The sequence below is a fragment of the Oncorhynchus clarkii genome, chromosome 6 (genome assembly GCF_045791955.1).
Source record: "Oncorhynchus clarkii lewisi isolate Uvic-CL-2024 chromosome 6, UVic_Ocla_1.0, whole genome shotgun sequence".
Taxonomy (NCBI): Eukaryota; Metazoa; Chordata; class Actinopteri; order Salmoniformes; family Salmonidae; genus Oncorhynchus; species Oncorhynchus clarkii.
Window position 1 is genome coordinate 14357746 of NC_092152.1, and position 26117 is coordinate 14383862.

Sequence of the window (26117 nt, forward strand, 5' to 3'; positions counted from 1 at the left end):
CAAATATCATGTAGCTAGCTAACTTCGGAAATAACAGGCGCTGACATTTTAGTAAGTCACTGTAGCTAGTTAGCTAAACAATATAGCTGGACATGAATATGCAAGCACTTGCGTGCAAGAGGCAGAGGTATCCAAACAACCTAAACCCAGGGACAGGGAGTGTGCATGCATACACGTGAAGCCACCTCCAGGAGCAACGCGTTTGTTTCACACGTGTGCATGGCATATATTAGTTTATTTTACAATCATGCAATTTGCTTGAATCACATACCAACACGTAACAAGCGAATCTCCAAATAACAATCATCCAGCATCCACTGACACTGCCTCCTTAAAATGTACAAAACAGGAAGGAATCTTAGAAATGGAAGCTTCCGGGTTACCGAGACAACCGCCTGGAAGGAATATTTAAAGAGACAGCTCCACCCACCAAGGCACGTCACATTGGAAGAATGAAGTACAACATTACAGACTTTCGACTCTCCCAACCTATGCCCGCACGGTCCCGCACCCACGGTTTTCAAGAGTACAGTGCCTTCAGAAAGTATTCACACCTCTTGACTTTCTCGATATTTTGTTGTTGAAACCTAAATTAAATTTTTTATTTTACCTTTATTTAATAGGGCAAGTCAGAAAATCTTACTTTCAATGACGGTCTAGGAACAGTGGGTTAACTACCTGTTCAGGGGCAGAACGACAGATTTGTACCTTGTCAGCTCGGGGGTTTGAACTTGCAACCTTCCAACACTCTAACCACTAGGCTACCCTGCCGCCCCAAACTTGACTTAAAACAGTTTAAATGTCACTGGCCTACACACAATACCCCACAATGTTAAAGTGGAATTATGTTTTTCGAAATTTTACAAATTCATTAAAAAAGAAAAGCTGAAATATCTTGAGTCAATAAGTATTCAACCCCTTTGTTATGCCAAGCCTAAATAAGTTCAGAAGTAAACATGTGCTTAACAAGTCACATAAGAAGTTGCTCTGTGTACAATAATAGTGTTTAACATAATTTTTGAATGACTACCTCATCTCCGTACCCCACACATACAGATAATTGTAAGGTCCCTCAGTCGAGCAGTCAATTTCAACCACAGATTCAACCACAAAGACCAGGAGGTGTTCCAATGCTTTGCAAAGAAGGGAACCTATTGGTAGATGGGTATAAAAAATTAAAAGCAGACATTGATATCCCTTTGACCATGGTGAAGAAATTAATTACATTTTGGATGTTGTATCAACACACCTAGTCACTACAAAGATACAGGCGTCCTTCCGAACTCAGTTGCCGGAGAGGAAGGAAACCGCTCAGGGATTTCAGCATGATGCTAATGGTGACATTAAAACAGTTACAGAGTTTAATGGCTGTGATAAAAGAAAACTAAGGATGGATAAACAACATTGTATACTAACCTACATGACAGAGTGAAAAGAAGGTTTTCTGTACAGAACGTAGCCTGTCCAAAACATGCATTCTATTGCAAAAAGGCAGTTAAAATACTACTGTACATAATGTGACAAAGCAATTAACTTTTTGTCCTGAATACAAACCTTTAAGTTTGGAGTCAATCCAGTACAATACATTACTGAGCACCACTCTCCATATTTTCAAGCATAGTGGTAGCTACTTCATGTTATAAGTATGTTTGTAATCGTTAAAAGTATACTTTGGGATTTTGGAAAATGAGGACTTTTATCTACTTTCCCAGAGAAACGCAGAAACATAAAAATGGTATCCGTGAGTTCATCTAACTCTGGGAAAGTAGATAAATGGCATCTTTGCCAAAATCCCGAAGTATCCCTTTAAGGACTGGGAAGTTTTTCTGGATTAAAAAAAATGTAATGGAGCTAAGCACAGGCCAAATTCTAGAGGAAAAACTGGTTCAGTCTGCTTTCCACCAGACACCGGGAGATGAATTCACCTTTCAGCAGGACAATAACGTAAAACACAAGGCCAAAAATACACTGGAGTTGCTTACCAAGAAGACAGCGAATGTTCCTGAGTGGCCGAATTACAGTTTTGACTTCAATCTGTTTGAAAATCTATGGCAATACGTGAAAATTGTTGTCAAGCAATCAATGATCAACAACTAATTTGACAGAACTTGAAGACTTTTGAAAATAATAATGTGCAACTGTTAATCCAGGTGTGTAAAGCTCTTAGAAACCTACCCAGAAAGACTCACAGCTGAAATCGCTGCCAAAGGTGATTCTAACATGTATTGACTCTGGGGGTTGAATACTGTTTTATTTCTCATGATTTAAAAATAAAAGTGTTCAGATTTTTCTTTCTCTTTTACATTAGAGTGTTTTGTGAAGATAGTTGACAGAAAATGACATTTAAATCCATTTTAATCCCATTTTGTAACAGAAGAAATGTGTAAAAAGTAAAAGGGTGTGAATAGTTTCTGAAGGCACTGTATAAGCAGTTTTCATCCTCCAACATAAACATTACATCCCAAAAGCAGCATAGGTTTACTGTTTGAATAAATACGTTTCCTTTATTCAGGGATATCAATGAGTCATAACTCCTGGGGAAGCTTATTGTTATCCTAAACATTAGAATAAGCTCTTTTTTGGAATTCCCTGCTGCGTATGTGTCAATAATCGCATTATCCTGCAAAGCGCAATTCTCCATAAAACAACTATTGAGTATTTGTGATGAAGCCTTCATTTTCCATTGACTGGTGTTTTCTATAAGTAAGATATCACCTGTCAACAATGAAAATGTAGAAGAATGTGATTGAATAGTGAGTGTTTGTTTTGGAAAGACAAAACAAACCACAGCTTCCATTCTTTCCTGAGAATAGATGAGGGAACCTTGTTGTGTAAATCATAACATCTTACACGAGCAGTGGCTTAAATTCCTACACCAATATGAAAACAATAGCTGTCATTGTATTATGCTAAATATAAGCAGCGCACTTCTTCACGTGGATAAAAACAATAGCTTGAGAGCATTTTGTTGTTGTTATTTTATTAGTAGTTTATATGATCCTATACAGTGTTATTTTATTAGTAGTTTATATGATCATATACAGTGTTATTTTATTAGTAGTTTATATGATCATATACAGTGTTATTTTATTAGTAGTTTATATGATCATATACAGTGTTATTTTATTAGTAGTTTATATGATCATATACAGTGTTATTTTATTAGTAGTTTATATGATCATATACAGTGTTATTTTATTAGTAGTTTATATGATCATATACAGTGTTATTTTATTAGTAGTTTATATGATCATATACAGTGCATTAGGAAAGTATTCAAATGCCTTGACCTTTTCCACATTTTGTTACGTTACAGCCTTAATCTAAAATGGATTAACTGAAAAAAAACTCCTCATCAATCAACACAGAACCCCCCCCCCCCCCCCGTAATGACAAAGCGAAAACATTTTTTTTGCAATTTTTGCAAATGTATGAAAATGAAAAATACCTTATTTACATAAGTATTCAAACCCATTGGTATGAGACTTGGAATTGAGCTCAGGTAAATCCTGTTTCCACTGATTATCCTTGAGATGTTTCTACAACTTGATTGGAGTCTACCTGTGGTCAATTCAATTGATTGGACATGATTTGGAAAGGCACACACCTGTCTACATAAGGTCTCACAGTTGACAGTGCATGTCAGAGCAAAAACCAAGCCATGAGGTTGAAGGAATTCAGATCAAATAAAATGTTTATTTGTCACATTCGCCGATTACCTTACAGTGAAATGCATACTAAATAGCCCGTATAGCTCCAAGACAGGATTGTGTTGTGGCACATCTGGGGGAGGGTACCAAAACATTTCTGAAGCATTGAAGGTGCCCAAGAACACAGTGGCCTCCTTTTTTCTTAAATGGAAGAAGTTTGGAACCACCAAGACTCTTCCTAGAACTGCCCCTCCGGCCAAACAGAGCAATCGAGGGAGACGGTCCTTGGTCAGGGAGGTAACCAAGAACCTGATGGTCACTCTCACGGAGCTCCAGAGTTCCTCTGTGGAGATGGGAGAATCTTCCAGAAGGACAACCATCTCTGCAGCACTCCACCAATCAGGCCTTTATGGTAGCGTGGCAAGATAGAAGCCACTCCTCAGTAAAAGGCACATGACAGCCTGCTTGGAGTTTGCCAAAAGGCACCTAAATTACTCTCAGACCATGAGAAACAAGACTCTCTGGTCTGATGAAACCAAGATTGAACTCAATGGCCTGAATGCCAAGCATCAAGTCTGCAGGAAACCTGGCACCATCCCTATGGTGCAGCATGGTGGTGGCAGCATCATGCTGTGGGGATGATTTTCAGGAGTAAAGACTGGGAGACTAGTCAGGATCGAGGGAAAGATGAACAGAGCAAAGTACAGAGAGATCCTTGATGAAAACCTGCTCCAGAGCGCCCAGGACCTCAGACTGTGGCGAAGTTCCCCTTTCAACAGGACAGCGACCCTAAGCACACAGCCAAGACAAAGCAGGAGTGGCTTCGGGACAAGCCTCTGAATGTCCTTGAGTGGCCCAGCCAGAGCCCGGACTTGAACCCGACCTGAAAATAGCTGTGCAGTGAGACTCCCCATCCAACCTGACAGAGCTTGAGAGGATCTGTAGAGAAGAATGGGAGAAACTCCCCAAATAAAAGTGTGCCAAGCTTGTAGAGTCATACCCAAGAAGACTCGAGGCTGTAGTCACTGCCAAGGGTGCTTCAACAAAGTACTGAGTAAAGTATCGGAATACTTATGTAGATGTGATATTTAATTTAATTTTTTTAAATTAATTTGCAGCAATGTATGAAAACCTGTTTTTGCTTTGTCATTGTGGGTTTTGTGTGTAGAGTGATGAGGGGGAAAAAAATAATTTAATCAATTTTAGATTAAGGCTGTAAAATACCAAAATGTGGAAAAAGTCAAGGGGTCTGAATTCTTTCCGAATGCACAGTGTTTATCCTACTGGTCACTCATTTGCAGGAAAAAAGGGTTCCAAAGGGGTTCTTCGGCTGTCCCCATAGGAGAACCCTTTTAAGTTCCATGTAGAACCCTCGTGGAATAGGTCATATTCTGCATTTAACTCAAAGGGGTTCTAACTGGAACCAAAAAGGGTTCTTTAGAGGGTTCGCCAATGGAGACCCTTTTCTTCCCTAGAGTGTATAAGAAAAACAGCAACATATCACTCTTAGTTTACTCTCAATGTATTAGAACGTTGAAACATAGCTACCCAGTTGATAATGTATTGGGATGGAATAAAAAACAGTGTAATGTGTTAAAAGTTTGAAGAAAAGTGATCGTTTTTTATTTTCATGTTTAATTCTACTAGATTCTGTCTTGTCTCATCAATAAGAAAATACAGAAAACCTGGTAGGGAAAGTATCAGAAATAACAAACTATGCTCTCAGTACTGTCTGTTACATGGTGGGACACATTCTGGTGACAGTTTGTAATCATAACACAACTTCTCCTCTAAATCGGAGTATTTGAAGTTTGTTGTTTGAACTGGGAGAAAATATGCTGACACCAATGCCTTTACACGAGCTGCTTCAACCTCAGTGATCAGTCCCTGGAAACACATCTTCTCAAGCAAACAAACTCTGCCGCCAATCCAGAAACCTGTCCCATGGATGTACACCAACAGGATGAAATCCCAATGATGCAGCAAACACACACACACACACACACACACACACACACACACACACACACACACACACACACACACACACACACACACACACACACCACACACACACACACACACACACACACACACACACACACACACACACACACACACACACACACACACACACACACACACACACACACACACACACACACACAGTGCTTCTCTAACCCTGTGATGCATACACTATACAATGTTTCTAATTTTTAACACAAACTGATTTTGGTGGAAGGAGTCTTCTGAATAGAGTGCAGTAGTTTTAATTGATGATGTTTGCTGCTACATGCTGTTCCTCCTGGGCCTTGAGATCCAGCAGGGTTCTGGTTGAAGTAGCATTTCTGTAGCTCCTCCACCTCAGGCTTCTCTTTATCTTCCAGAGCTGCACCATTTTGATCTCCCACCTGGAACACACACACACACACACACACACACACACACACACACACACACACACACACACACACACACACACACACACACACACACACACACACACACACACACACACACACACACACACACACACACACACAGTGCTTAGTTATTTACCAGAGCTTTCTACCTATCTAGAACACACATCACAGCTCCATCAGGCCCCTCTATGCGAGTAGGCCCCTCCATGCGAGCCGGCCCCTCCATGGAGCAGGCCCCTCCATTCGAGCAGACCCCTCCATTCGAGCAGGCCCCTCCATGCGAGCAGGCCCCTCCATGTGACCCGGCCCCTCCATGTGAGCCGGCCCCTCCATGTGAGCCGGTCCCTCCATGCAAGCAGGCCCCTCCATGCGAGCCGGCCCCTCCATGTGAGCCAGCCCCTCCATGCGAGCAGGCCCCTCCATTCGAGCAGGCCCCTCCATGCGAGCAGGCCCCTCCATTCGAGCAGGGCCTTCCATGCGAGCTGGCCCCTCCATGTGAGCCAGCCCCTCCATGCGAGCCGGCCCCTCCATGCGAGCAGGCCCCTCCATGCGAGCAGGCCCCTCCATGCGAGCCGGCCCCTCCATGCGAGCCGGCCCCTCCATGCGAGCCGGCCATGCGAGCTGGCCCCTCCATGCACGCAGGCCCCTCCATGCGAGCAGGCCCCTCCATTCGAGCAGGCCCCTCCATGCGAGCAGGCCCCTCCATGCGAGCAGGTCCCTCCATGTGAGCCGGCCCCTCCACGCGAGCAGGTCCCTCCATGTGAGCCAGCCCCTCCATGCGAGCAGGCCCCTCCATGCGAGCAGGTCCCTCCATGTGAGCAGGCCCCTCCATGCGAGCATGTCCCTCCATGTGAGCCAGCCCCTCTATGCGAGCCGGTCCCTCCATGTGAGCACTTTGATGGAGTTTCTGCCTCAGTCATTGTGTCTCTGGTCGAATCAGACATCCTTTTTCTCTTCTTCTGCCACACTGTCACCGTGGTAATTACTGTCTATACGGGGAGGATTTGTTTATGTAAATATGTGCATTTGATTCATGGGGCCCTTCGCACATCTCTGCTTTCTTCTCCTCTTTGTTTAGTCTTTCTCTCTCTCTCCATTTCTCCCTCTCTCTATCACCGAGCCAGTGGACTGTCAGCTGATAGACAGACCAACGAATGGGAGTATGAGGGGTGGAGAGGAAAGAGAGAGATGGGGAGGAGGGGGAGGTTTAGTCAGCCTCATGACAACTCTATACCTTGAGGAAGACACCAGGTACTGACACAGTATAGTTAGAAATGGTGAGGGTGGGGAGGAGGAGAGAGAGGGGCAATGGCTATACCTCATGACTATTACACTTCACAGTTCAATAACAATCCAATCACTTGAAGAACATAATATTTACGAATGCCACGCAAAATGAACCGAGGGAGGGAAGAGGGAGGGATGAAGGAACAGTGGGAGGGAGTAGGGGCAGGACGAAACGCTAAAGGTTTTTCAATGTTTAATTTTCAAATAGGATTAAGCAGAATGACATTTAGCTGAAGGTTACTGGCTGAGCGGAGCGACGCATTGTCTTAGCTGATATTGATATTCAGGAAGCGCCCCGCTTGTCACTGGGACAAACAGAGTTGATGAATGAGAAGCCTTTCTGCAGGAAGGTGTTAAGTGCACATTTGTAAGAGAAGAGAGAGAGAAAGAGAGCGAGAGAGAGAAAGAGAAAGAGAGAGAGAGAGAGGGAGAACGAAAGGGAGAGAGAGAGAGAGAGAGAGAGAGAGAGAGAGAGAGAGAGAGAGAGAGGGAGAACGAAAGGGAGGGAGAGAGAGAGAGGGAGAGAGAGAGAGAGAGAGAGGGAGAACGAAAGGGAGAGAGAGAGAGGGAGAGGGAGAGAGAGAGAGAGAGAGAGAGAGAGAGAGAGAGAGAGAGAGAGAGAGAGAGGGAAAGAGAGGGAGGTCTAACATAGCAACACTTGCCATGTATATCTAAGCTACCTTATGCTACAGACTCAACATTATCCAGGGAAGTTTCACATTACCAATCTAACTGTTCTAGACCTTGCATTCAATTTTTTTTTTTATTTACCTCAAATACACACCAACAATATTTAACCTGTTAGAGCTCTAGGGGCGCTATTTCATTTTTGGATAAAAAACGTTCCCGTTTTAAGCGCGATATTTTGTCACGAAAAGATGCTCGACTATGCATATTCTTGACAGTTTTGGAAAGAAAACACTCTGAAGTTTCAGAATCTGCAAAGATTTTGTCTGTAAGTGCCCCAGAACTCATACAGAACTCTACAGGCGAAACCAAGATGATGCATCACCCAGGAATTAGCAGAATTTCTGAAGCTCTGTTTTCCATTCTCTCCTTATATGGCTGTGATTGCGCAACGAATGAGCCTACACTTTCTGTCGTTCGCCCAAGGTCTTAGCAGCATTGTGACGTATTTGTAGGCATATCATTGGAAGATTGACCATAAGAGACTACATTTTCCAAGTGTCCGCCTGGTGTCCTGCGTCGAATTCGGTGCGCAATTGCCAGCTGCTTCTACTTTACCATTTGATTCAGGGGAGAAAGCATGTGTCCAAGAACGATGTATCAATGAAGAGATATGTGAAAAACACCTTGATGATTGATTCTAAACAACGTTTGCCATGTTTTCAGTCGATATTATGGAGTTAATTTGGAAAAAAATTCGCGTTTTGAGGACTGAATTTTCGGATTTTTTTTGGTAGCCAAATGTGATGTATAAAACGGAGCTATTTCTAATACACAAGGAATCTTTTTGGAAAAACTGAGCATCTGCTATCTAACTGAGAGTATCCTCATTGAAAACATCAGAAGTTCTTCAAAGGTAAATGATTTTATTTGAAGGCTTTTATGTTTTTGTTAATGTTGCGTGCTGGATGCTAACGCTAATGCTAACGCTAAATGCTAACGCGAAATGCTAACGCTAGCTAGCTACTTTTACACAAATGATTGTTTTCCTATGGTTGAGAAGCATATTTTGAAAATCTGAGATGACAGTGTTGTTTACAAAAGGCTAAGCTTGAGAGATGGCATATTTATTTCATTTCATTTGCGATTTTCATAAATAGTTAACGTTGTGTTATGCTAATGAGCTTGCTGATAGATTTACACAATCCTGGATACAGGGGTTTTTTCATAGCTAAACGTGACGCAGAAAACGGAGCGATTTGTCCTAAACAAATAATCTTTCAGGAAAAACTGAACATTTGCTATCTGAGAGTCTCCTCATTGAAAACATCTGAAGTTCTTCAAAGGTAAATGATTTTATTTGAATGCTTTTCTGTTTTTTTGTGTAAATGTTGCCAGCTGAATGCTAATGCTAAATGCTACGTTAGCCATCAATACTATTACACAAATGCTTGTTTTGCAATGGTTGAGAAGCATATTTTGAAAATCTGAGATGACAGTGTTGTTAACAAAAGGCTAAGCTTGAGAGCTAGCATATTTATTTCATTTCATTTGCGATTTTCATGAATAGTTAACGTTGCGTTATGGTAATGAGCTTGAGTCTGTATTCACGATCCCGGATCCGGGATGGGGAGATCAGAAAGGTTAATTATATTGCATATAGCTAATTTGAGCGAGTAAAAGAAAACTATGCTTTTTCGAAATTCAGTTTCAAGTAGGCTAAAGTTGACAATAACTTCACAGCATCCTCATTTCAGAGGTTTCCCTGGAATTTACATCTTAATAAGGCGAACCTAACCCTTTAATTCGAATGGGCTGGGCTCATTTCTCATGCATTAATACAGGACTTGCTGACTAGGTGGTTCCTCTGAATACTGAATAGGACACCCATATTAACACTCATATATTTACTGGATTCATGTCACAGGCGATTGTTCAAAATATCTACAAAAAATAATAACCCTGATGTATTTCAACACCTGTATTTAGTCTGGACCCTGATATAGAGAGCTAATTCTGACAGTTAGCCTTCATAGCAATGTTTATCTCATAAAGAACTAAAGCCATGCAGAGCGGTTATCAATCTGTAAATGACCTACAGTATCTTTCTAAGAATCTTACAATCTACATGTAAGGAGAGGGATATGTGTTTTTTAGGCTATATTGGCACTCTACAAACAAATTCTCTACTGCATGTTGACAAGAAAAGACAACGACTAGAGAGAAAGAAAAGGAGTGAGACAGGAGTGAGGTGTGAATGTCGGAGTGGTTTCCCTCAGAGTGGCGTGTTTGTGCTGCACTGGGTGCCAGCACAATCCCCTGACAGGTACCCGTGTTTGTTTAAAAGGGTGCCTGTCAAACAAAGAGCCACGCGGCGTGAAAGACTCAGTTAAATGAGTCTGACAAGGGCCTAATCAGGTGCTTCACAAATGCTGAGGGCCTCATCAGGGGCTTCACACATGCTGAGGGATCCGTCATAACCCAAACCTAAATATTTAGATAGCTAAACTTTCTAGAGGTCAGTGCTTTCCATGAATGCCAGGGTGATATGTGTCAACAGAGAGGGGAGCTTAACATTGGTCCTCCACAGGTCTGCAACAGTTGTCGGGATATGGGATAGGGATACAGCACTTCATTTCATGCTCCTGCACTTGTCCTTTCGTATTTGCGTTACACTGTCCATACCGTATGAAAGTGTGCTGTTTTACACTGGGCAATGTCCAACGAATATTGTGCATTGTGATGAAAATGAAAATGTGTGTAAGAGACATGGAGAGAAATAAAGAGACAAACGGACTAACAGATAGACAGACATACAGAGAGAGAGAGAGAGAGAGAGAGAGAGAGAGAGAGAGAGAGAGAAAAGGGTAGACACAGGAAAACCTGGCTCCCTGTAGAGGAAAGGCTGTGCAACCACTGCACCACAGCAGAACCTGAGACAGAACTGCATTTCCTGACAAAATGTAAAAAATATAAAACAATTAGAGAGTGTCATTTATAGACCTCTCTGATAAGAATAGGCTACCCGTCCTGTTGGGGGAGGACGCAGAGAGCTGTGGGTTGGCAGCGCACTACATTGCTGCCTGCCATAAGTTGAGGGACAGTGTCTGACAAACCAATCAACCTGCACATGTCCTCTACTGTACGCTTATTGTTATTGTTCAATGTAAGGTTATTTTGACACTTGGTTATTTTTGTTACTGTTGTCCCGTTGACAATTTACAATGTACATTGTTACGTCATGCCAATAAAGCAAATAGAAAATTAGAGAGAGAGAGAGAGACAGAGACAGAGAGAGAGACAGAGAGAGAGAGAGAGAGAGATACAGAGAGAGAGAGTGAGAGAGGGAGAGAGAGAGGGAGAGAGAGAGAGAGACGGAAAGAGAGAGAGAGCGAGAGAGAGAGAGAGAGAGAGAGAGAGAGAGAGAGAATGGGAGAGAGAGAGAGAGAATGGGAGAGAGAGAGAGAGAGAGAGAGAGAATGGGAGAGAGAGAGAGAGAGAGAGAGAGAGAGAGAGAGAGAGAAGGAGAGACAGAGAGAGAGAGTGGGAGAGAGAGAGAGAGAGAGACAGAGAGAGAGAGAGAGAGACAGAGAGAGAGAGTGAGAGAGGGAGAGAGAGAGGGAGAGAGAGAGACGGAAAGAGAGAGAGAGAGAGAGAGAGAGAGAGAGAGAGAGAGAGAGAGAGAGAGAGAGAGAGAGAGAGAGAAAAGCCCTTGAATTTAATTGAATTGAGAGAGAGAGAGAGACAGAGAGAGAGACCAATAGGAAAGGACCCATAGCAACCCAGCTCAAGTTGGTGTAACTGACAAGTTCACAATGTAGAGTAAATGTCAGCGCTGAACTAAATGTCCACCGAGGAGTCCACTCCATTTCAATTTGGATATGTGACTTCCCTTGGCTATGAGTGGGAGGACAATTGTAACTGACAAGCATTGGACAGGGCTGCGAATTTGAATATTGACAAGACAGAGAATTGACAGAAGGAATTATACTCCACCTACAGATGTAGGATCTTATTTTGAGCCAGTTTGATACAGCAGGAAAATAATCCTATAGCAACAGGACATTTGAATTATTATGTGGATTATAATGGACATTTTTTGTAAAGGTTGATCATTTTTTGGTTTGGGAAAGTAAGGTCAGAAATTTCAAAGTATAAATTACAAACTTCAGAAGCCTTCTTTTAACCTCAAATGTGGGTGATCACATTAAGATTTTACATCTGTACAGCATCCCTCTGTCGAAAAAGAATGCATTCTATCTTTAGCACAATTCCTATGTCCATGGCAGCACTCAATAAATATAGCTGTAGTGTAGCTACTCTGACTATACAATTTAACATAATATAACGTTAAACACTGTAGAATGTCCCATATTTAAAATCACATAATAGAGCAGTATATCCACAGCCTCACACTACAACACCCAGAACACACCCTGTTCACATAGAAGAGTTCCTCACTCCTCTTCTGTCTGGTCCAACCACTGAGATAAATATAGGATCTGCATGAGTCCATCTCTCTACCCAGACAGCAGTGTTCCTCTGTCTGCAGTCCACCTCTCCACCCAGACAGTAGTGTTCCTCTGTCTGCAGTCCACCTCTCTACTCAGACAGCAGTGTTCCTCTGTCTGCAGTCCATCTCTCTACCCAGACAGCAGTGTTCCTCTGTCTGCAGTCCATCTCTCTACCCAGACAGCAGTGTTCCTCTGTCTGCAGTCCATCTCTCTACCCAGACAGCAGTGTTCCTCTGTCTGCAGTCCATCTCTCTACCCAGACAGCAGTGTTCCTCTGTCTGCAGTCCATCTCTCTACCCAGACAGCAGTGTTCCTCTGTCTGCAGTCCACCTCTCTACCCAGACAGCAGTGTTCCTCTGTCTGCAGTCCACCTCTCTACCCAGACAGCAGTGTTCCTCTGTCTGCAGTCCATCTCTCTACCCAGACAGCAGTGTTCCTCTGTCTGCAGTCCACCTCTCTACCCAGACAGCAGTGTTCCTCTGTCTGCAATCCATCTCTCTACCCAGACAGCAGTGTTCCTCTGTCTGCAGTCCATCTCTCTACCCAGACAGCAGTGTTCCTCTGTCTGCAGTCCATCTCTCTACCCAGACAGCAGTGTTCCTCTGTCTGCAGTCCACCTCTCTACCCAGACAGCAGTGTTCCTCTGTCTGCAATCCATCTCTCTACCCAGACAGCAGTGTTCCTCTGTCTGCAGTCCATCTCTCTACCCAGACAGCAGTGTTCCTCTGTCTGCAGTCCATCTCTCTACCCAGACAGCAGTGTTCCTCTGTCTGCAGTCCATCTCTCTACCCAGATAGCAGTGTTCCTCTGTCTGCAGTCCACCTCTCTACCCAGACAGCAGTGTTCCTCTGTCTGCAGTCCATCTGTCTCATCAGAGTGACAGGCCTACTCTTTAGCTGTGGCCCACAGAGTCTCTGCTGCTGTCGCCAAGCACTCACCCTCCAACTAGAGGACCGCCAGGAGAAGGAAAGCTGATCCAAAGTCCACCGACAGATCTGTGAGCACCCTTTGAAATTGGACACACACATGCATATCGACACAGGCACACACACACACAGAGACACATGCAGGCAGGCAATCACTGACAAACAGACACAGAGAGAGAGAGAGAGCGAGAGAGAGAGGTTGGAAGGGAGGGAGAGAAAGAGAGAAGGAGGGAGATGGAGATGAGATGGGGAGGGAGCAAGGGAGGGAGGGAGGGAGGGAGGGAGGGAGAGAGAGAGAGAGAGAGAGAGAGAGAGAGAGAGAGGGAGGGAGGGGGAGGGAGGGAGGGAGACACAGGGAGAGAGAGAGAGAGAGAGAGAGAGAGGGGGGAGGGAGGGAAGGAGGGAGAGAGAGGGAGAGAGAGGGAGATGAGGAGGGAGGAAGGAGGGAGAGAGGGGGAGGGAGAGAGAGAGAGAGAGAGAGGGAGATGGGGAGGGGGAGGGTTGATAGAGTATTTTTACTTCTACTCTAGTATGACAATTGCTATTTTTGTCACCACTAGGTACTACAGCAACTAATTACTGCACTATGGACTGCATCCACTAACCCCACCCAGGAGGAGTGATGCTTTCTCTGGGAGACAAAAACACACAGCACTATCCCCATCGAGTGATCTCTGGAGCTGAGCAGTTCACTCAACACAACAACATGTAGTTCCCAACCTCTCCCAGTGTTAGTGAGGCCTTTGTTAAACCCTGGCTGGTCTGCTGGTGCTCATATGGTTGGCTGTGGCACCTTTACTAAAATAGCTTCCTTGAAGGTTAGGACTCTCAGAGAGATGGGGAGCCCAGGACCTCTTCACTTGAGCTAAATCATTATCCACACTGCACCTCTCTCCCTCTGACAGCTCCTCACAGGACCTGTCTGTCTCTCACAAGTGCCAGCCAGCCGCATGTGGTACCAACCAACAATTAGCCTGGTTGAAATGAGACCCAAACCTACTAGTACTGTGCCACCACTTCACATCTCTTCACACAGCCAAACTAGTGTGCTGTAATCTAACCGAGCACCAGTCTATGTGAGGAGTAGAGTGGATGTGTGCATGCAGAACAATCTGTTTTAATGTAGTTTTAATGTGTGTATCTGGGAGAGACTGAACCCTCTCTCCCGGCGCAGAAGCTGCAGACACATGCTAAGGGCTGAGGCAAGCCTCCAGGTCCTGGGATCAAACAGCTCGGCATAGGCAATCTGTCTTTCTCGACAGGCCTGGGCAGAGCGCAGAGAGAGGGGGGATGACAGCTCTTATTTTACCCCGGTGGCCCTGCTCCACTACAGGCAGGCAGACCAACCCCCAGAAGCAGCAAACAGAGACAGAACCCAGCCCCTACCCCAACAGGCCCTCCATAACCCTCAAAATGCATAAAATATAGGCCCATGAATTAATGAACAAAGATGCTAGTGATAAACAGACATCAACTTTAGGTTTGCCTCTCCCCGCTGATGATATCCCTCCTTATTTCACCTAGATATGCTACCAGGAAATATAGGATATCATTTATTCAGCAAGTAAACCACGCCACGACACAAGAGACATGAGAGAATTGACTAACACAGAGCCCTGCTTGAACAGTCAGACAGTGATATGGTAAAACTTTATTCAAAACCCCTGGAAAATATTTTCTATAACACACAATGTAAATTGCAGGCTATATTTGAACACATTAGACTTTTACGAATAAGCCATTGGTGTCATGACAAGTCTCTAGGTTGAGTTCACCTCAATTTAGTTCACCTCAATCTGGTGACTGTGTTCACTGACTTAACCAATCCTTCCTTCCTTCCACACCAAACAGCCTTATGAGATGTGGAGGGGCTGCTGCAGTCACCAATAGTCCTATCGTTGGACTGTGTCAGGGCTAGCGAGAAGCGATTACCCCTTGAGGACACCTGCTGCTGGAACACATTCCACCCCGGGAGCCTGTTCTCCCGACAAAACGCCAGCATTTCAGGTTTGGAAGGAGTGCTCAGTCCAATCTGATCATACGGTTGTGCTCTTACCATTTCAAACAGCTCATTTTCCCCTATGCTAATGAAAGTTTAAGGGGGTTAAAGAGATAAATAAGTCCTTGCTATTGCCTCATTTCAAATCAAATGTCACCTAATTATAGCTGTATGTGTTTTGATACACTTTGCATAATTTATTGTTCTGCTTTTTCTAATCTACAGATTTTTATCAGTGGGCTGTATGTTTTTTCCTCCAGTCTTATAATGAAATGATAATGCTCTGCCACTGCAGCAGCCTGAAAGAGATAAGGTGGGGTAAAAAGGTTTTCATAGTCAGAGCTCACCTGAGAGCACACATGCCAATAGAGATCACATGGGATCTGCCACAACACTTCTCCATAGCAATCAGGTGCAAAACAAAGGACTGCTTTGTGTTTCCTTCGCTTTCAGCGCTATTCTGATGACTATCATTTTAGCTAATGGAAGAAGGAGCAAAAGTAGTAGTAACTGTCTATTTACGATAGAACATGGTCAAAATGCATGATATATTCAGCTATTCAACACAGGACAACAAGTCCATCTATTGGCTCCAATGTCACTGAAGAGGAAGGTTTCTGATTGGTTAGAGAGATCTTTCTCAATGTAATACTGTAGTTGTGTTCCATTCAATTATAAAGAAACAGAAGCTTTTGGATCTGTGTTATGCCTCTTGCTGAGAGAATATTTGTCGCACGCACGCACGCACGCACGCACGCACACACACACACACACACACACACACACACACACACACACACACACACACACACACTTTAATCAATGAGCATAGAGCAGCAGCATTAGCATAGAGCCGTAGCAGCAGCATTAGCATAGAGCCGTAGCAGCAGCGTTAGCATGGGGCTGTAGCAGCAGCATTAGCATGGGGCTGTAGCAGCAGCGTTAGCATGGGGCTGTAGCAGCAGCATTAGCATAGAGCCGTAGCAGCAGCAATAGCATGGGTCTGTAGCAGCAGCATTAGCATAGAGCCGTAGCAGCAGCGTTAGCATGGGGCTGTAGCAGCAGCATTAGCATAAAGCTGTAGTAGCATTAGCATGTGGCTGGGAGGTAATGATGGGAGGAGCATGCTGTTGTGCATCCTCTCTGTGGGCTCTCGAGTCGATAGTGCCGACAGGTTGGGGCTTAGTACATCAGACAGATCCCATCCCAGGACAACACACAGGACACACACAGATCAATAGTGGGAGTTCCCCCTGAATATTCCCTATATTCACTCTCTGTCCACAACAGCTGGGGCTGCATTCCAATAGCAAGTCTACTGGTGTCCCATCCTAAACGGCTATGTTCCCACTATAGTAGTGGGATGTGGATGTGGAACACAATGTTGTATACGTTTTGATCAATTGAATTTTGACCTGTTAGTCCTTATTTGGGTTACGTTCACAGGACAACATGTCCCATTCAAAACAAGGGAACTAACCTGAAGCCCATTCATGACTCTACAGTGTCACCAGAAACAAATGGATAGGATAACTATCATCATAACTATCATCTTTCATATGAGCAAAAGGCTAGAGCTGCCGCTTTCAAGGAGAGGGACACTAATCCAGATGCTTATAAGAAATCCCGCCATGACCTCAGACAAACCATCAAACAGGCAAAGCATCAATACAGGACTAAGATTGAATCCCACTACACCGGCTCTGACGCTTGTCGGATGTGGCAGGGCTCGAGAACTATTATGGACTACAAAGGGAAACCCAGCCGCGAGCTACCCAGTGATTTGTTGGGGCCGAAATTGATGCCTAAACTTAACCGTGGATTTGTTTTGACTTAAACCCTATCTCAAACCTTAACGCTTAACTTAACCATTTTGAATGAATGACTAAACTTATCCTTAGAAATTTGACGTTTATCGACAAAAGTCAGATTCTGCAACCCGCTCCAACAGCACAGGCAAGTACACACACACACCCACACCCACACACACACACACACACACACACATCCTACACTAATTCTATCTGCTAATTCTATCTATTTCTTGTTTTACTTTTTGATTGATAAAAAAAAAAAGTTTAGTTTAATATTTTATTAACTCTATTTCTTGAACTGCATTGTTGTTAAGGGCTTGTAAGTAAGCACTTCACAGTAAAGTTGTATTCGGTGCATGTGACAAATAACATTTGATTTGATTTGATTAATATAAGATCTCAGTCTGCCCTTGTACCATAGTGTTGTAATCCTGATGGGCCAAGCATGATTAAAATGCATATTGCTATTGAGCATTCCAAATGTCAGGGCAATAGCAATCTGAACATGCTATTACTGTACATATCAATGATTATTGCCTTGGTTTCTGATCATGCTTGGTTGTGATATGATGTGGATGGATGGCCATAGGTGTTCATTAGTGGAGCAGCCTGTGGATGAATGGTCATAGGGGTTCATTAGTGGAGCAGCCTGTGGATGAATGGTCATAGGGGTTTATTAGTGGAGCAGCCTGTGGATAGATGGTCAAAGGGATTCATTAGTGGAGCAGCCTGTGGATGGATGGTCAAAGGGATTCATTAGTGGAGCAGCCTGTGGATGAATGGCCATAGGTGTTCATTAGTGGAGCAGCCTGTGGATGAATGGTCATAGGGGTTCATTAGTGGAGCAGCCTGTGGATGAATGGTCATAGGGGTTTATTAGTGGAGCAGCCTGTGGATGGATGGTCAAAGGGATTCATTAGTGGAGCAGCCTGTGGATGGATGGTCAAAGGGATTCATTAGTGGAGCAGCCTGTGGATGGATGGCCATAGGTGTTCAGTAGTGGAGCAGCCTGTGGATGGATGGTCATAGGGATTCATTAGTGCAGCAGCCTGTGGATGGATGGCCATAGGTGTTCAGCAGTGGAGCAGCCTGTGGATGGATGGCCATAGGGGTTCATTAGTGGAGCAGCCTGTGGATGGATGGTCATAGGGGTTCATTAGTGGAGCAGCCTGTGGATGGATGGCAATAGGGAGTCCAAGGCTTTGATTTCCCCTCTGATTTAAGCTCATTTGATTGGGATGCGGGCAGGTTGAGAGAGATGAGATGCCACCTCGGGCCAGAGTAAGTTTAGTCAGACATATATTGTACATCAAATTTGTTCTCTTTTACATCCACACATGTCCAATAGCAAAAAATATACTTTGGAGCAGCATGACAACAGTGGCTGCTGTATTCAAAACCCCATATTTATTTTTCATAGCACAAAATACATAGATGGGGTCAAGGGTGTTAATCGGGTTTCCTCAGTGTTTTTTTCTGGTGATTGCATGTGCCTCATAATTGAGCCAGACTATGGCTGTGTATTGGGATGATAATTCAGGTATCAGAGCAGTCAGATATCAGAGCAGACAGGAATCAGAGCAGACAGGTATCAGAGCAGACAGGCATCAGAGCAGACAGGTATCAGAGCAGACAGGTATCAGAACAGACAGGTATCAGAACAGACAGGTATCAGAGCAGACAGGTATCAGAGCAGACAGGTATCAGAGCTGACAGGTATCAGAGCAGACAGGGACTAGAGCAGACAGGATCCAGAGCTGACAGGTATCAGAGCAGACAGGTATCAGAGCAGTCAGGTATCAGAACAGACAGGTATCAGAGCAGTCAGGTATCAGAACAGACAGGTATCAGTGCAGACAGGTATCAGAACAGACAGGTATCAGAGCAATCAGGTATCAGAACAGACAGGTCTTAGAACAGACAGGTATCAGAACAGACAGGGACCAGAGCTGACAGGTATCAGAGCAGACAGGTATCAGAGCAGACAGGTATCAGAGCAGACAGGTATCAGAGCAGACAGGTATCAGAGCAGACAGGGACAAGAGCAGACAGGGACCAGAGCAGACAGGTATCAGAGCAGACAGGTGTCAGAGCAGACAGGTATCAGAACAGACAGGGACCAGAGCTGACAGGTATCAGAGCAGACAGGGACCAGAGCAGACAGGTATCAGAGCAGACAGGTATCAGAGCAGACAGGTATCAGAGCAGACAGGTGTCAGAGCAGACAGGGACCAGAGCAGTCAGGTATCAGAACAGACAGGTATCAGAGCAGACAGGTATCAGAGCAGACAGGTATCAGAACAGACAGGTATCAGAACAGACAGGTATCAGAGCAGACAGGTATCAGAGCAGACAGGTATAAGAGCAGACAGGGACCAGAGCAGACAGGGACCAGAGCAGACAGGTATCAGAGCATACAGGTATCAGAGCAGACAGGTTTCAGAACAGACAGGTATCAGAACAGACAGGTATCAGAGCAGACAGGTATCAGAGCAGACAGGTATCAGAGCAGACAGGGACCAGAGCAGGCAGGGACCAGAGCAGACAGGGACCAGAGCAGACAGGTATCAGAGCAGGAAGGGACCAGAGCAGACAGGTATCAGAGCAGACAGGTATCAGAGCAGACAGGTATCAGAGCAGGAAGGGACCAGAGCAGACAGGTATCAGAGCAGACAGGTATCAGAGCAGACAGGTATCAGAGCAGACTGGGACCAGAGCTGACAGGTATCAGAGCATACAGGGATCAGAGCAGACAGGTATCAGAGCAGACAGGTATCAGAGCAGACAGGATCCAGAGCTTACAGGGACCAGAGCAGACAGGTATCAGTGCAGACAGGTATCAGAGCAGACAGGATCCAGAGCTGACAGGTATCAGAGCAGACAGTGACCAGAACAGACAGGTAATAGAGCAGACAGGTAATAGAGCAGACAGGATCCAGAGCTGACAGGTATCAGAGCAGACAGGTATCAGAGCAGACAGGTATCAGAGCAGACAGGGACCAGAGCAGAAAGGTATCAGAACAGACAGGAACCAGAGCAGACACGTATCAGAGCAGACAGGTATCAGAGCAGACAGGTATCAGAGCAGACAGGGTCCAGAGCAGACAGGTATCAGAGCAGACAGGCACCAGAGCAGACAGGTATCAGAGCAGACAGGTATCAGAGCAGACAGGGACCAGAGCAGACAGGTATCAGAGCAGACAGGTATCAGAGCAGACAGGTATCAGAGCAGACAGGTATCAGAGCAGACAGGTATCAGAACAGACAGGTATCAGAGCAGACAGGTATCAGAGCAGACAGGTATCAGAGCAGACAGGGACCAGAGCAGACAGGGACCAGAGCAGACAGGCACCAGAGCAGACAGGTATCAGAGCAGGAAGGGACCAGAGCAGACAGGTATCAGAGCAGACAGGTATCAGAGCAGACATGTATCAGAGCAGGAAGGGACCAGAGCAGACAGGTATCAGAGCAGACAGGTATCAGAGCAGACAGGTATCAGAGCAGACTGGGACCAGAGCTGACAGGTATCAGAGCAGACAGGGATCAGAGCAGACAGGTATCAGAGCAGACAGGTATCAGAGCAGACAGGATCCAGAGCTGACAGGGACCAGAGCAGACAGGTATCAGTGCAGACAGGTATCAGAGCAGACAGGATCCAGAGCTGACAGGTATCAGAGCAGACTGGGACCAGAGCTGACAGGTATCAGAGCAGACAGGGTTCAGAGCAGACAGGTATCAGAGCAGACAGGTATCAGAGCAGACAGGATCCAGAGCTGACAGGGACCAGAGCAGACAGGTATCAGTGCAGACAGGTATCAGAGCAGACAGGATCCAGAGCTGACAGGTATCAGAGCAGACAGGGACCAGAGCAGACACGTTTCAGAGCAGTCAGGGACCAGAGCAGACAGGGACCAGAGCAGTCAGGGATCAGAGCAGTCAGGGACCAGAGCAGTCAGGGACCAGAGCAGTCAGGGACCAGAGCAGTCAGGGATAAGAGCAGACAGGGACCAGGGCAGACAGGGACCAGAGCAGACAGGACCAGAGCAGTCAGAGATTACAGTGTGCCTGTGTTGATTAATTGGCCTAAGGCGCCCCTTATTTGGGACCTGTCAGCAGGGTTCCAGAGAGCCAGGGCTGCCCCACTGAACTGCAGCACCACCCAGGTGGCCCCATTTGGGATAAATGAGCTGCGAAGGGTTTCCACTCAACTAGGTTGCTCAAGATTCACTACAGAATTCCTCCGTCCGTCCAGGGAAGCTGGACATGAGGAGATTACTTCAAAACCGGACCATAGAGGCAACAGTGAGCACTATTACCATCAAGTAGACTTGAGTTTTGCTCCAGCATTGTGGCATGGATGGCGGGTGGGCGTAAGCCATGAGATGAGGGTCACGTGTTCAATCCCAGTGCTAAGGACTTTATTCATGTTTTACCCTATCCCAAACCTTAACCCTTACCTCTACACTTACATCTACCCTTACATCTACCCTTACCTCTACCCTTACCTCTACCCTTACATCTACCCTTACCTCTAACCTTACCTCTACCCTTACCTCTACCCTTACCTCTACCCTTACCTTAACCCTTACCTCTACCCTTACATCTACCCTTACCTCTAACCTTACCTCTACCCTTACCTCTACCCTTACCTCTACCCTTACCTCTACCCTTACCTCTACCCATACCTCTACCCTTACCTCTACCCATACCTCTACCCTTACATCTACCCTTACCTTAACCCTTACATCTACCCTTACCTCTACCCTTACCTCTACCCATACCTCTACCCTTACCTCTACCCATACCTCTACCCTTATCTCTACCCTTACCTCTACCCTTACATCTACCCTTACCTCTACCCTTACATCTACCCTTACCTCTATCCATACCTCTACCCTTACATCTACCCTTACCTTAACCCTTACATCTACCCTTACCTTAACCCTTACCTCTACCCTTACATCTACCCTTACCTCTACCCATACCTCTACCCTTACATCTACCCTTACCTTAACCCTTACATCTGCCCTTACCTTAACCCTTACCTCTACCCTTACATCTACCCTTACCTCTACCCATACCTCTACCCTTACCTCTACCCTTACATCTACCCTTACCTCTACCCATACCTCTACCCTTACATCTACCCTTACCTTAACCCTTACATCTACCCTTACCTTAACCCTTACCTCTACCCTTACCTTAACCCTTACCTCTACCCATACCTCTACCCTTACATCTACCCTTACCTCTACCCATACCTCTACCCTTACCTCTACCCTTACATCTACCCTTACCTCTACCCATACCTCTACCCTTACATCTACCCTTACATCTAACCTTACCTCTACCCTTACCTCTACCCTTACCTCTACCCTTACCTCTACCCTTACATCTACCCTTACATCTACCCTTACATCTACCCTTACCTTTACCCATACCTCTACCCTTACATCTACCCTTACACCTAGCCTTACCTTTACCCCTACTCTACCCTTACCTCTACCCTTACCTCTAACCTTACCTTTACCCTTACCTTTACCCTTACCTCTACCCTTACATCTACCCTGACCTCTACCCTTACCTCTACCCTTACATCTACCCTTACCTCTACCCTTACCTCTACCCTTACACCTAGCCTTACCTTTACCCCTACTCTACCCTTACCTCTACCCTTACCTCTAACCTTACCTTTACCCTTACATCTACCCTTACATCTACCCTTACATCTACCCTTACCTCTACCCTTACCTCTACCCTTACCTCTAGCCTTACCTTAACCCTTAACCCTTACCTCAACCCTTACCTTAACCCTTAACCCTTAACCCTTACCTCTAACCTTACCTTTACCCTTACATCTACCCTTACATCTACCCTTACATCTACCCTTACATCTACCCTTACCTCTACCCTTACCTTTACCCTTACCTCTACCCTTACCTCTACCCTTACCTCTACCCTTACCTCTACCCTTACCTTACCCCTTACCTTAACCCTTACCTCTACCCTTACCTCTACCCTTACATCTACCCTTACCTCTACCCTTACCTTTACCCTTACCTCTAACCTTACCTTTACCCTTACATCTACCCTTACATCTACCCTTACCTCTACCCTTACATCTACCCTTACCTCTACCCTTACCTCTACCCTTACCTCTACCCTTACCTCTACCCTTACCTTAACCCTTAACCCTTACCTCTACCCTTACCTCTACCCTTACCTTTACCCTTACATCTACCCTTACATCTACCCTTACCTCTAGCCTTACCTCTACCCATACCTCTACCCTTACATCTACCCTTACCTCTACCCTTACCTTAACCCTTACCTCTACCCTTACCTCAACCCTTACCTTTACCCTTACATCTACCCTTACCTTTACCCTTACATCTACCCATACCTCTACCCATACCTCTACCCTTACCTCAACCCTTACCTTTACCCTTACCTCAACCCTTACCTCTAACCTTACCTTTACCCTTACATCTACCCTTACATCTACCCTTACCTCTACCCTTACCTCTACCCTTACCTCTACCCTTACCTCTAACCTTACCTTAACCCTTAACCCTTACCTTTACCTTTACATCTACCCTTACCTCTACCCTTACCTCTACCCTTACCTCTACCCTTACCTCTAACCTTACCTTAACCCTTAACCTTTACATCTACCCTTACCTCTACCCTTACCTCTACCCTTACCTTAACCCTTAACCCTTACCTCTACCCTTACCTCCACCCTTACCTTAACCTTTACCTCCACCCTTACCTTAACCCTTACCTCTAACCTTACCTCTAACCTTACCTCTAACCTTACCTTAACCCTTACATCTACCCTTACCTCTACCCTTACCTTAACCCTTACCTTAACCCTTACCTCTACCCTTACCTCTACCCTTACATCTACCCTTACCTCTACCCTTACCTCTACCCTTACACCTAGCCTTACCTTTACCCCTACTCTACCCTTACCTCTACCCTTACCTCTAACCTTACCTTTACCCTTACATCTACCCTTACATCTACCCTTACATCTACCCTTACCTCTACCCTTACCTCTACCCTTACCTCTAGCCTTACCTTAACCCTTAACCCTTACCTCAACCCTTACCTTAACCCTTAACCCTTAACCCTTACCTCTAACCTTACCTTTACCCTTACATCTACCCTTACATCTACCCTTACATCTACCCTTACCTCTACCCTTACCTTTACCCTTACCTCTACCCTTACCTCTACCCTTACCTCTACCCTTACCTCTACCCTTACCTTACCCCTTACCTTAACCCTTACCTCTACCCTTACCTCTACCCTTACATCTACCCTTACCTCTACCCTTACCTTTACCCTTACCTCTAACCTTACCTTTACCCTTACATCTACCCTTACATCTACCCTTACCTCTACCCTTACATCTACCCTTACCTCTACCCTTACCTCTACCCTTACCTCTACCCTTACCTCTACCCTTACCTTAACCCTTAACCCTTACCTCTACCCTTACCTCTACCCTTACCTTTACCCTTACATCTACCCTTACATCTACCCTTACCTCTAGCCTTACCTCTACCCATACCTCTACCCTTACATCTACCCTTACCTCTACCCTTACCTTAACCCTTACCTCTACCCTTACCTCAACCCTTACCTTTACCCTTACATCTACCCTTACCTTTACCCTTACATCTACCCATACCTCTACCCATACCTCTACCCTTACCTCAACCCTTACCTTTACCCTTACCTCAACCCTTACCTCTAACCTTACCTTTACCCTTACATCTACCCTTACATCTACCCTTACCTCTACCCTTACCTCTACCCTTACCTCTACCCTTACCTCTAACCTTACCTTAACCCTTAACCCTTACCTCTACCCTTACCTTTACCTTTACATCTACCCTTACCTCTACCCTTACCTCTACCCTTACCTCTACCCTTACCTCTAACCTTACCTTAACCCTTAACCCTTACCTCTACCCTTACCTTTACCTTTACATCTACCCTTACCTCTACCCTTACCTCTACCCTTACCTTAACCCTTAACCCTTACCTCTACCCTTACCTCCACCCTTACCTTAACCTTTACCTCCACCCTTACCTTAACCCTTACCTCTAACCTTACCTCTAACCTTACCTCTAACCTTACCTTAACCCTTACATCTACCCTTACCTCTACCCTTACCTTAACCCTTACCTTAACCCTTACCTCTACCCTTACCTCTACCCTTACCTCTACCCTTATCTCTACCCTTACCTTAACCCTTACCTCTACCCTTACCTCTACCCTTACCTCTACCCTTACCTCTACCCTTACCTTTACCCTTACCTCTAGCCTTACCTTTACCCTTACCTTAACCTTAACCCTTACCTCAGGCAGTATATAGGCAGTATGTAGTACAGCAGCACACACCCACTTGTCAGGCCTTGGACACACACTGTACTGTTGTCAGGTTGTGCATGACTGCATGTGAATATGTTTTCCTTCTTTCCTACGTTATTATTTTTGTTCTCCTTTAACTAGGAGTGAGACCTTGGTGGACGAGAGGAGCCTCCCTCTGTGATTCAATCTGATGATGGGTAAAAGATGGGGAAATGGGTGTTTGAAGGTCACCATACACTGTGCTGTACATCTGGAGGGTAAAACTGCGTGTTTCCATGATTATGGACAATCAGATCCTATTAGGAAATAACTTCCTCAGAAGTAAGCCAACTTTCTGAAAGGATGGAGGGTGGACCTCAAGAGAAGATATTCCCCAGCGGAATGATCTCAAACATACCAGCATATCAGCTCATCTTTACTTGATCACACATCTGGAGAACATTGTGTTCAATTGTGCCAATGACCATGCAATATAATTACCTCCATACTAA

At 45.1% G+C, this 26117-nt stretch overlaps 2 protein-coding genes across 2 annotated transcripts in view; one reads left to right on the plus strand and one right to left on the minus strand.

Moving 5' to 3' along the window:
- Nucleotides 1–371, minus strand: part of LOC139411917 (cotranscriptional regulator ARB2A homolog) — a 272716-nt gene extending 272345 nt beyond the window's left edge. The window contains exon 1 of the mRNA XM_071158672.1: nt 272–371. The gene's annotated coding sequence lies outside the window, so the exon portion shown is untranslated. The remainder of the gene's footprint in view (nt 1–271) is intronic.
- A 5890-nt stretch (nt 372–6261) lies between these two features.
- Nucleotides 6262–6801, plus strand: LOC139412302 (thrombospondin-related anonymous protein-like). Its single transcript, XM_071159147.1, has one exon. It carries the CDS (start codon nt 6262–6264, stop codon nt 6799–6801), a length of 540 nt encoding a protein of 179 aa, XP_071015248.1.
- Nucleotides 6802–26117: the final 19316 nt, after the last annotated feature.